The following is a 12188-nucleotide window of genomic DNA, read 5'->3' as shown; positions in this document are numbered from 1 at the left end:
TAAACACTGTGGATCCATAAAGTCAAGAGGCCGCCAATGAAGAGTGGGTGACTCGCCAGAATGATGGCTACTGCCTGGAGACAATACCCTTATTCAATAAACGTACACATGCTTACTGTGACTCCAACATCGTTCTAGCTTCAACAGCAAGAGGAAATGTGGAATAAAGGATCTGCACTCACAAAGGGGGGAGTAGCTGGCTTGTTACGGCGGTTACTACCCCAAACCAAATAAGCCTGTTACTTCTATTTCTATGCATATACAGCATAGTTCTCTGCTTCAACGGCCGGGGAGAAGAAAAAACTGATACTTCACGCATATCCAGCATAGCTCCCTGCTTCAACGGCAGGGGAGAAGAAAAAAGGGTTCACACTCACAAAGCGGGGAGTAGCTGGCTTGTTACGGCGGTTACTACCCCAAACCAAATGTGCCTGATACTTCACTTTCAATGCATATCCAGCATGGCTCTCTGCTTCAACAGCATGGGAGAAGAATAAACTGATACCTCAAGCATATCCAGCATAGCTCCCTGCTTCAACGGCAGGGGAGAAGATAAACAACCAATAAGGGCTGTATAACATAGTCTGAGTAAAACAAATAAGCATGGGTGTAGCTTGCTTATTGCGGCGGTTACTACCCCTACTACCCCTAACTTATCAGCTAGATATTCACTTGGATGCAGCTCCATCACCGCTTTCTACATTAATGGTGGGGGTGGAAAGGAAATAGAACCAAGAGCTAAGAGAAACAGATAAGTATGAGAGAAAAAAGTGTGTGAAGCTTGCTGGGCAGACTGGATGGGCCATTTGGTCTTCTTCTGCCGTCATTTCTATGTTTCTATGTAAGAGTTGTGGCCCTTGGTTCCACATGTGCTTAAACAGCTAGGCCTCAAACTTCCTCACGTGAAGTCAGACCAGGAAGAGGTGCACCTCGTCATGGTCGGCTTGAGAGGCCCGGCTAAGGCTTTTCCCTTCCACGAGTCAATAAAACAGCTGATCGTCAGGGAGTAGGACACCCCTGAGACTGTGGCGAAGTTGTACCCGTTACCAGGAGAGACCCTCGAGCTTTTGTTGCTTACAAAGGTCGATGCTGTGGTCTCTGTGGTGACCAAGAAAACCACTATTCCAGTGACAGGGTCTGCCGTGCTGTAAAATGTGAAGGACCAGAAGCTGAAATTCACCTCAAGAGGATTTTTGAGGTTTCTGTTTTAGGTATCCAGGCTGCGGTATGCAGCAGTTTTGTGCTATAACTTGCTTGCACTGAGTTCAGCGCTAGGTTCAGCAGTTGCAGGCAAAGGAGATGTTCTCATCACCTTCCACGAAGCAGGTGGAGAGACAGCAGTGGCCTATGGTAGCGGATGCCCTGTATGACTGGATTAGGACGTCCTTCGGAATTATGATGTCAGCAGATTTGGCCAGGTGGCTGCTCTGGTTAACAAAATAGTGTGCAGATGTTTGGGCAAAGTCTCAGCTAGGAGCCCTCCCGATCAAAGGCGTGTTTGGGGAGGATTCACTGCAGCTGATGAAGCATATGGAAGAGTTCAAGGGACATAAATTGCCGGAGGACAAGCTGAAGGGGGGAAAGAAATCCATTCCCATCTGTTCGCATTTTAGAGACTATAAATGATCTCGGCAGAACAGAGGCAAAGCTCGGGCAGGACCCAGTCCTTTCGAGTTGGTTGAAAGCCAACTCAAGATACCCCTGGTCAAATGAACTGGGTGAGCTACAGAATGAAATGAGGCCGGTTCACTTTTCTCTTGGGTGAGGGGCGGTTGGCCCACTTTTTCAAGGAGTGGACCAGAATCAGAACGGATCAGTGGACTACACATTAGAATTTATGTGCCTGGTGTGGGAAGTCTTCATCATCTCTCCTTGCACTCCTTGAGCCAAACAGGTAGCGGTTCATGATACGGTAGACCGTTTGCAACAGCTTAAAGTGAGGGTGCCGGTTTCCTGAAACGAATGGGGAAAAGGATGGTATTCCATTTATTTCATTGTCCTGAAAAAGGAAGGCATGTTCAGACTGATTTTGGATTTAAAGAAGGTCAAAGCGATCTCTCAGGGTTCCACTGTTTTGTATGGAGATGCTGCATTCGGTGATAGCAGCAGTTTGCAAGGGAGAGTTCCTGGCGTCACGAGATCTCACAGATGCGTACCTACATATCCCAATTGGGCAGGAACACCAGAAGGAGCACCTGCCATCCCTTGCACCAATGTCAAGGGATGGCAGGATATTTGAATCAGTTAGGAACAAGGGCCCTGAACTTGGAGGTCGGTGAAACAGATAAGAATGGGAAAATAAGTGTGGAAGCTTGCTGGGCAGACTGGATGGGCCAATTGGTCTTTTTCTGCCATCATTTCTATGTTTCTATGTAAGGTCCTGCAGTATATGATTCTGGGATACCATTTTCAGTTTTGCGCCCTTCCTTTCGGTTTGGCGACAGCATCGTGTATTTTCACCAAAGCGATGGTGGTGGTGGTGACAGTAGCTCTTCGGAAGGAAGGCGTGCTGGTGCTCCCATATCTGTATGGGATATGGCAAAGTCAGCGGACCTCTGTCAGTGGTGGTACAGTGGGTCCTGGAGCGGTTGAGGGCTCTGGGCGGGGTGGTGAACCTGGCGAAGAGCCACCTAATGCCATCCCAATCCTTGGAGTATCTAGGGGTTCGATTCGACACCCCGACTGGCAGGTGTTTCTCACAGAGGACAGAAGGGTGAAGCTGCAGAGTCAGGTTCACCGCCTGTTGCGACTCAAAGTACCCAGAGTTTGGGATTATTTGCAGGTTCAGGGGTCTATGGCATCGATGCTAGATCTAGCTCCCTGGACACAGAACACTCCCCTCCTGTCAGATCCCGTTATTAGAGGAGCTGCAATTTCCTCTTCCTCTCGGGGTGGGGGTGGGGGATCCTTGGTTGGGTCAGTATGGAACGGGAGATGGAGCTGAACAAAAATTAGCAGGTAAGAACCAACTTTCCTATATATATATACACGCACACACCCCTGTATATGGGAGGGAGGGACAGAGACATACCTGTATACGGGAAACAGAGACACGCACACATAACTGTATGTGGGGAAAGAGAGAGAGACACACACAGCCGGATACGGAAGGGAGGGAGAGACACACACACCTGTATATGAGAAAGAGAGACACGCGCATACACAACTGTATATAGGAAAGGGAGAGAGACACACACGCACCCCTGTATATGGGAGGGAGGGACAGAGACATACCTGTATACGGGAAACAGAGACACACACAGCTGGATACGGAAGGGAGGGAGAGAGACACACACCTGTATATGAGAAAGAGAGACGCGCATACACAACTGTATATAGGAAAGGGAGAGAGACACACACGCACCCCTGTATATGGGAGGGAGGGACAGAGACATACCTGTATACGGGAAACAGAGACACGCACACATAACTGTATGTGGGAAAGAGAGAGAGACACACACAGCTGGATACGGAAGGGAGGGAGAGAGATACACACCTGTATAGGAGAAAGAGAGACACGCACATACACAACTGTATATAGGAAAGGGAGAGAGACACACACGCACTCCTGTATATGGGAGGGAAGGTGAGACACATAAGTCTGTATGTGGGAAAGAGAGAGAGATATACACACACATACCCCTGTATTCAGGAGGGAGAGACACACATACCAGAGAAGATATATAGATATGTGTAGATATAGATATACATGTACACACCCACACACATACAACTGAATATGAGAAAGAGAGAGACACACACACACGCTAACACCTATTCATTTGATGTATAGGATTAAGGAACGAGATGTATGCACAGGCCTATATATGGGATATACTGTATGTAAAGTTATAGAATAAGAGAATTGTAATTAATAAAGGATATATATTAATACAAGATATATTACATGGGGACGTATATCAGGGGTAGGGATGGATCGGTGTTCAGGATGAATGGTCATGGGTTTGTTAATTATAAAAACATTCAAACAAAGCCAAACCCATGCATCGGGGATGCAGAAATCCAAGTGCAAATAGCTTTTATGAGGGGACGAGCTCATAGTCGCCAAACTAATCAGTGTGTGACAAAGCAGTTGGGAAAGCTAATAGTATATCCTTGTGCATATATATATATATGTATATATATATATAGAAAGAGAGAGAGATAAGTTATATTACCTGTCTGCAGGGCTCCGGTGAGACCCTATTTTGGATACAAAAGTCATTGCCAAGGTGGCGGCAATTCAGAGAAATGCCAACAAAATGCTGTATGGATTGCACTATAAGCCATACCCTGAGAGACTGAAGTAGCTAAAGATGCCCCCTCTAGAAGAAAGAAGGCACATGGGAGATGTATTCAGACGGTCACATATCCAGCAGGCTGCAGTAAAATACCAGAAGAAGCATTTTCCGTAGTTTGTTATACCTGCTTTGATGCCCTAGGGATTTGCAGGCCATCAAATTTTAATAGATAAATAAAATGAGATGCTCAAAGACAAGGAGTCATCCTGTGAAGCTGACGGGAGGGAGGCTCAGAAGGAGTGATAACAAAGGAGTGCATGGGACATTAGTGGTGGGGAGAGCATAGGAGAAGACCACAGATTGAGTGAGATCCATGCCCACACAGTAGGCTGGTACTGCTGGGCAGACTGGGGAGACCCAATGGTCTTTATTGCTGTATTTCTATAAATAAGTGGCTGTATTTGGATATATTTGGTCAGTCCAGGTTTTTAACTAGGCACCAGTCTTTTTTATTAAAACAATAAGACTATAAAACCCAGAGCAAAGACAGGCGTTAATTTTTACAAAAGTGCATAAGGTGAGGGTTGCTGCTTTCTTATCGCGATGCTGCAAGTTCGTGACTTTCTGCCTTCTCCTGCAGTCACACGTGGCCGAGGGTGGTGAGCAGAGATCCTGTCCCTGGGCCTGTAAAGGATAATTATTCTTACATACTTTATCTGACATTTAAATCAGATAAAATAAGGTCCAATTCATATAAAGAGAGCAGAATGTCTACACCTTTTTTGAAGTGGTCATAATTTAATTATTATTGCAGCATAAGATATACAGTGGGTTTATATACAAGCAATATTGAGGTTCATATTCAAAAGCATTTAGCCGGCTAAATGGATATTTGGGCATATATCTGTCTAAATTGTAGCCGGCTAATAAGTTAGTTGGCTAGAATTTAGCTGGATAAGTTAGGGGTGTTCCAGGGGCCTAACTGGGAGGAGTTGAGAGTTAGTCGGATAAGTTAACCCGCTATCTCTGATATTCAGAGTTAGCCAGCTAAGTCTGATCGAGCCAAAGAGCTGTCCTAAAGTTAGCTGGCTATAGTTACCTGTCCTAAAGTTAGCTGTCCTAAAGTTAGCTGTCTTAAAGTTAGCTGGCTATAGTTCCCTGTCCTAAAGTTAGCTGGCTATAGTTAGCTGTCTTAAAGTTAGCTGGCTATAGTTCCCTGTCCTAAAGTTAGCTGGCTATAGTTAGCTGTCCTAAAGTTAGCTGGTTATAGTTAGCTGTCTTAAAGTTAGCTGGCTATAGTTAGACAGCTAACTTTAAGATAGCTGGATATATTTAATAGTGCAGCTGCACTATTGAATTTACCTCCAATGTTAGCTGTGTCTGAATATGGATCTCTTCATTTCTAATTTGACTTAACAGAGTAAATCACTCTTGTTACAAAGGTTATGAAACAGATCCTTATCTAGCCCAAAGTTAACTTGCACATCTCAAACACATTGCCAATTAACTACTGCACTTAAAAATAGTAATTTAGCCAGTTAATCTTATGCTGAATAGGAATGCATGAAGCCATCTCAGGGATGGTCTCGGGCACTGTCACTCTCCACCTCAGTCGAGTCATTCCTCTCAAAGGGTCTGGTCAGACTCCTGTCTGTACCATGGAGGCAGTGAGCTGGACCTCCAGCAGGCAAATGACAGTTAAACACCACAGTCCCAGGGTGGTGGAGCTGGTGCTTACAGAAGGCTCTGGAAATTATGAAGGCAGGGGCCAGGAGCAAAGACTGGCTTAGCCTGCAAAGGCTTGTGCAAGGGTGAGATGGGCAAGTGCTCCTAAGATTAATGGGCTGAGCTGGAGCTCAGTGTCGAAGCTCGTTATGGGCTTCATTAAAAGTCTCGGGTGCAATGTCCCATGTGTATGAGGAAAGGAGTTCAAAATCTGTAGGCTCAACGTTTCCTCTTCATCAGGACTTCATGCATATTGTGTATGCAAGGGATCAAAAAGTCGCCAATACACTGGCATAGGACTGGTGGGCTTCCGATATGACTCCTTCTTAGCTGGTATGTATAGGCATAAGCTCAGGGGGACGATGGCCTGAGTTGGAAGGCATCTGCTGAATGGAATTGTGCCTCACGACTGGATAACAAAGTTTCTCAAGGCCACAAACTCAGCAAATTTGTGTCCGGTGGCACCAGCTAAAATGTAGGGTGAAGACAGCTGGCTAGATTATGCAGAACAGCAGCAGTTTATTCTCTTCTGTGCAGTTCACTGGCGTTCACATTAAAACTACTGAGAGGCCATCAGATGGCTTGACATTCATCTTGTGCTGCTCGGCCTGCACACAGTTTGGTTCAGTCACACACTGCTTTTTAGGGTGACTGGCTTCTCCCTACTGCCCTGCAGCTAGTTTGCAATCATGTAGCAGAATGTGCCAAGGCTTTCACCATGGCACCAGCCTTCTCCTGCTTCTCCTCTTCCTCTGCCATTCTAGAACCACTTTTGGGGCCTGTGTCCTTCCAGGATACATTGGATGGGTCTGTGTTTGGCATAAAGTTTGAGGGAAAAGTGGAATATTAAGTTTATTTTATTCATTTTATTTTATTTATTATTTTATTATTATTTATTCACAATTTATTTTATTTTTTGTTTTTGTTCTCGGTTTGTCACGGTTTGTTATGGTTCCTTGTTTCCAAATGTTTTTCTGAATGTTGCAATTGCTAATGTTCATTGTTTAATGTATTGTCTCCCAGCGAAAGTTCTGTTCCATTGTAAACCGGTGTGATCTATATTCTTTATAGGAATATCGGTATATAAAAATTCAAAATAAATAAATAAACAAACAAACAAATAAATAAATAAATATTAGTAAAACATAAACAAGCATAAACATTTCCTGGTAGCCGGCCTAGCCTGGCCCTGATGCCTCTTGGTGTAATTCTATCTCCAGGGCATGCAGTACCTTGGAGAGAAGCGCTATGTGCACCGGGATCTGGCAACCAGGAACATTTTGGTGGAGAACAGCAACCACGTGAAGATTGGGGACTTTGGGTTGGCCAAGATCCTCCCCCAGGACAAGGAGTACTACGTGGTGCACGAGCGGGGAGAGAGCCCCATCTTCTGGTAGGACTGCTGGGTGCTGAGATAATCGGCAATCCTTCCAAATTCCATTCACTCTGTCCTTGCTGACTCTGAATCTTTCCCCTCGCTCTGTCTCCCCATCCCCCTTTTTCCCCTTGTCTGCTTTGTGCAAACACAGTAAATTGACAGGCCGGTACAGAATGGTGCTCTCAGCCGAGTGTCCCCGTTTAACACGCAATTGGCCGCACGCTTCCCACCAGTGTCTCTTACCCCTTATACTGTAAGGGGTAATAGCTGCTTTTCTGTACACCCTCCAACTTAATATTCTAGCGACATTAAGTCGGAGGCACCAAAAAATTTAAAAATAAAATAAAATAAAAAAATCTGCCCGCCAATCGGGTTAGAAAACGGACACTCAATTTTGCTGGCATCCGTTTTTGAACTCGCTGTCAGCGGTAAAATTGAGCGTTGGCTGTCGGAATCCACTGACAGCCATCCCTAACGCTAATAAGGAGGCGCTAGGGACGCGCTATTGTCCCTAGCGCCTCCTTATTAACGCGCGGCCTCATTTAAATAGAGAATCGCGTGCCCAGGAGAGGTGGCTGGGCGCGCGTCTGGAGCGCCCGCTCTCCCGCACTTTTTAATGAATCGTGTATTAATGCTTTAAAATTTTGAAATGAAAAGTTTTCTAACTCCTTTTGATCACATTGCACTGAGGGGAGGGGTGTGGGGATGCGAGTCTTGTCCCCTTTTGTGCTGCACAGATTTTGGAAATTTGGATTAGTGCACGTGCAGCTGTGATCCAGCTGTGCTGGACGGCTTCCTTTTTTCTTTGCTTCTGGGTGTTCTTGTGCTGATGACAGGCAATTCATCCCCCTCCCCCCCTCCTTTCCTTCTCACTTGTCCTCGCTGCTTCCCTTTGTCACATATTTTATTGCTCTCTCAGTCTCCCATGTTTCTCCATCGGCCCTCTCCCGCCCTTAGGTATGCCCCAGAGTCTCTGGCAGACAGCGTCTTCTCCCGTCAGTCGGATATCTGGAGCTTTGGAGTTGTCCTGTACGAGTTATTTACCTATGGTGAGAAAAGCAGCAGTCCTCCCTCGGTAAGTGCCACCCACGCTGCCCCCAGCCTCGGTCCCCGCGGGCTTCCAGCCCAGAATCCCATGTTCCCTGTACCGTACCCGGATCAGTCCAGACTGGGGGTGGGGTTATACCTCCCTGCCAGCAGATGGAGACAGAGGAAAAACTCCTGAGGCGCCCCCCTCTGCACCTGGCGTGCCGGCTGCATCTCCTCAGAATCCCGTGCTATACACCCGTCTCCTTGAATTCTCCCTCGTGACACCGGAAACCTCCAGCTTGCAGGGTCGCGGGGGAATACCGTTCTCTTCTTTCTCTTTCACGCAGGAGTTTATCCGGCTGATGGGCTCTGGGAAGCAGCTGCAGCTGGTTAGTCACATGCTGGAGCTGCTGAAGGAGGGCGTGCGCCTGCCTCCACCTCCGGGGTGCCCTGCAGAGGTGAGCCAGCCTGAGCTCCAGGCAGAGACAGGGAAAGAGGCCACCCCCCCCCCCCCCCCCCCCCGAACTTGAGATGCCCAACCTCCGCTCTGGGAACAGACAGCTGCCCCACCCCCACCAGCCTGTGACCAAGGAAGAAATAGTCCCCTGAGCCTGTAACCGCTGCCGCCCCTCCCTCCATCCTGTGAGCAGTGAAACATCCTCTCCACCCCTGCCTGGGCCCAGGGAGCAGTGAATCGGCTCTGAACTGTGTGCATAGTTATAATGTTACGGAATTGCAGGAGCAATTTTTAAAACTTGCGGGCAGCAGCTTTCTGAGAGGGAAAACGTAAGCAGGCTTTCCCCTTTGAAAATTATCCAAGGGAAAACGTAGGCGCTGATAGCTGTACCTGCTTTTTCTACGGATTCTCTTTCCAATTAAAATAATGCACGGCCTTTTGAAAATCCAAAACTGCATGTTGTTTCCCTCCTCCACCTCCCCCCCCCCCCCCCCCCGGCTCTAATCCTGGCTCTGGAAAACCTCCAGAACAAGATGGGAACATATGAGGCCATTGTGGCACGACGCATGAAGCCCTTATATATCCGGGTAAATGGCTTTTGAAAATTACTGCATAAAATTACTAGAATGCATCATTGCAGCTCGTGATTCTTGTCACTAGAATAGAATAAGCAGACCACAGCAACATAGGAAATGACAGCAGATAAAGACCAAAATGGCCCATCCAGCCTGCCCGGTTGTGATTCTTCCAGTTTGGGCGGATGAGCACAGAGATTCCCATATGCAACCCCTCCCCCGGGTCTTTTAGCTGACCTTTCAACCCTTTTCCCACCACTGGCCTCCAAGTCCGTCCCAAGCGTTCCCAAAATCCGTTCCAGTAATGGCCACCACCACCTCCACGAGCAGGCCATTTTGGGCCTTGCCATCACTTGCTACAACCCCAGTGCTTAATCCAGCACCCAAGCCCTCTTCCATGTCTTATTACCGAGGTTTATAATCCCCTATAATCAGCAAGGTTAATGAGGCTATTGATAAATTTAAAAAAAAAAAAAAACAGCCTCCCCATACTCACTGACCTTTGTGTTTTATCCATGGGCCTTCCATGCAGATCATCCTTGTGAGGATCAGAGCGTAGCACAAGGCTGTAAAGGTTCATCATCCTGCCCCTGAAGAGATTCCAGAAGGCCCATCTCTGGGCAGACTGGCTTCTCTTCTGGGCTGGACAGATTTTTCTGCTAAACATGAGTTTAGTGTGCTCAAGGTCACCTGGGGAGGATGGGGAGAAGAGAGGAGGAACTAACACGCTCGTTCTTTGTCTGTCAGGTGTTTGGCCGAATGCTGCAGTGCTGGGCCCTGCAGCCAGCTGAGAGGCCAACCTTCAGCGACCTGGAGCAAAATATGGATGGCTACGGCAGCAGCTGGGACTAGCACGGTGCTGAGCTCAGAAGCCTCTTCCAGGCGCTAGAGGTCCGTCACATGCCACAGCAGTACTGCCTGCCTACCCAAACTAAGTCTGGGTCAGCAGGGGTAGGGGGGGATCCTGTCCTGGTTTTCTGCTCTTTGTGCAGATGGAGGAATCCAGACAGGCACCTAAGCTCATGGAACTATCTGGAAAAAGTGTTAAACCTGGAAAAAGAACTGTGACCCAATACACTCACTGCGGAGGAGAGCGAATCATCACCTTCTGCCTTCCTGGATAAAATAAAAAAAAAAAAAGTCAGTGTTACAAGAGTGTCAGAAGGAAAATTAGAAAGAAATCAACGTAACCAGGTGGAAGGCAGATTTCAAAATGGATCTGTGCGCAGTCGATATTCAGCCGCTATCCAGCTGAACAAGTTAGTTAGATAAACATACCCAGCTTATTTGTCTGGGTTATTCAGCAGCGCAGTAGCACCGCTGAATACACCCTGATAACTTTGAGTTAGCTGAATAAGTTTATCCGGCTAATTTTAGACCTGCTATTAATGTCTGAGTTATCTGGCTAACTTTACCAGTGCATCTGAATATCGCCACTTATCCAGCTCAGTTAGCCGGATAAGTAGCCATGGCCCGGAGCGTCCCATCCCACCCACCTCTTATAGCCAGAAAAACAATTACCCGGCAAAGTGACAGCCACTCAACACGGCCAGATAGTCAAACACCGCAACGTAGCCAGGTAAGCCTGAACTTATCCAGCTGAATAACAGGCCCTTATTATTCTTTTATCGTCACTATTATTTACACATTTATAATCCAAAATATTCAAGGGTCTATGCAGCATTCAACATGAGCCTTCATAAAGTACTCAAATGAAAAGCATATTCAACCCACACTCAAGAGGCCCGGAGGAAGATGGAAAACGTGACAGCTGAGCATCAGATACATAAGCACCGTCTCCACAGACCTGCAGCTCAGGGCACTGGACCTTTTTCTGCTGACGAATTAGCAGCACAGCTTTCCGTTTTATGAATTAAAGGCCTGCGTGTACGAAAATGCTTGCAACTGGTTTTCTTTTTAGACAAGGGAGCAAGAGGGCTGGACCAGCAATAGAAGAGGAGTCTCTGTCAATTTAATTGAGGGTACATCTAAGAAGGTTTTTCCCCACCAAAAAAAAAACCAGAGGGCATGCGATCTTTATTAGAGTGCAAAAGAATTTGGGAGCCTCACTACTTAAGGCCTTAGGAAAGAGCCAGGATCTTAAATTCAATGCGGGCGCTTAATGGGAAGCCAATGTAGGAGTTAAGTGGCTGCATCCCCCCCCCCTCCGAGGTGAACATTGCCCTCCATAGAAGGGTTGACGCTAGCCGCCAGCTTTCATCAGGCAGTTAGACTTAGTCACTCGGTTGTATAACTTGGCTGGGGGAGAAAACTATGTGCGAATATTTCAGGAGCCTTCATTTCTTTCTTAGGCACAGAAATTTGCATATGTTTATGGCAACCTATGTATAAGAAATGCAGTATTAAACATTTGAAATAGGTTTTCCCTGTGGAAAACGAGACACGAGATGAGTTAGCACTAACCAATGGCAGGGTGGCTTGGAAAGTGCTCAATGACATCGCAATGTATTGTGACCTCCCTAAGATTAACTCAGCTGGCCTGATCCCCTAAAAGAAAGATTCTGAGTGCCAGGGGCTTTCAGGGCACATAAGTGTGAGGCAAGTGTCACTGGGCACTGAAAAGTTAGTAGGTGAGCACAGATGCCCTGATCTTATAACGCCCGTTCCCTGTACGTCCCAGGATCAGTCCAGACTGCTGGGTTATGCCTCCCCTCCAGCAGATGGAGTCAGAGAAAAGCTGAAAAGCACCCCCTAGATATACCGGTGTGCCACCTGCGATCCCTCAGTATTTTCTCTGACTCCAGCAGATTGAGAGGCATAAC

The 12188-nt window shown here is 47.0% G+C and overlaps 1 protein-coding gene across 2 annotated transcripts in view; it reads left to right on the top strand.

The window, feature by feature from the left end:
- The window catches only part of JAK3 (Janus kinase 3), a 73121-nt gene extending 61818 nt beyond the window's left edge, over positions 1–11303 (top strand). For both annotated transcript variants that reach the window (XM_029613726.1, XM_029613725.1), the window contains exons 21-24: positions 7187–7359; positions 8302–8419; positions 8721–8831; positions 10153–11303. In XM_029613726.1, the coding sequence (XP_029469586.1) occupies positions 7187–7359; positions 8302–8419; positions 8721–8831; positions 10153–10257 (507 nt within the window). In that variant the 3' untranslated portion in view covers positions 10258–11303. The remainder of the gene's footprint in view (positions 1–7186; positions 7360–8301; positions 8420–8720; positions 8832–10152) is intronic.
- Positions 11304–12188: the final 885 nt, after the last annotated feature.

The sequence above is a fragment of the Rhinatrema bivittatum genome, chromosome 8 (assembly GCF_901001135.1).
Source record: "Rhinatrema bivittatum chromosome 8, aRhiBiv1.1, whole genome shotgun sequence".
Classification (NCBI taxonomy): Eukaryota; Metazoa; Chordata; class Amphibia; order Gymnophiona; family Rhinatrematidae; genus Rhinatrema; species Rhinatrema bivittatum.
Note: the sequence above shows the minus strand (reverse complement) of the source record. Positions and strands in the feature narration are given on the sequence as shown.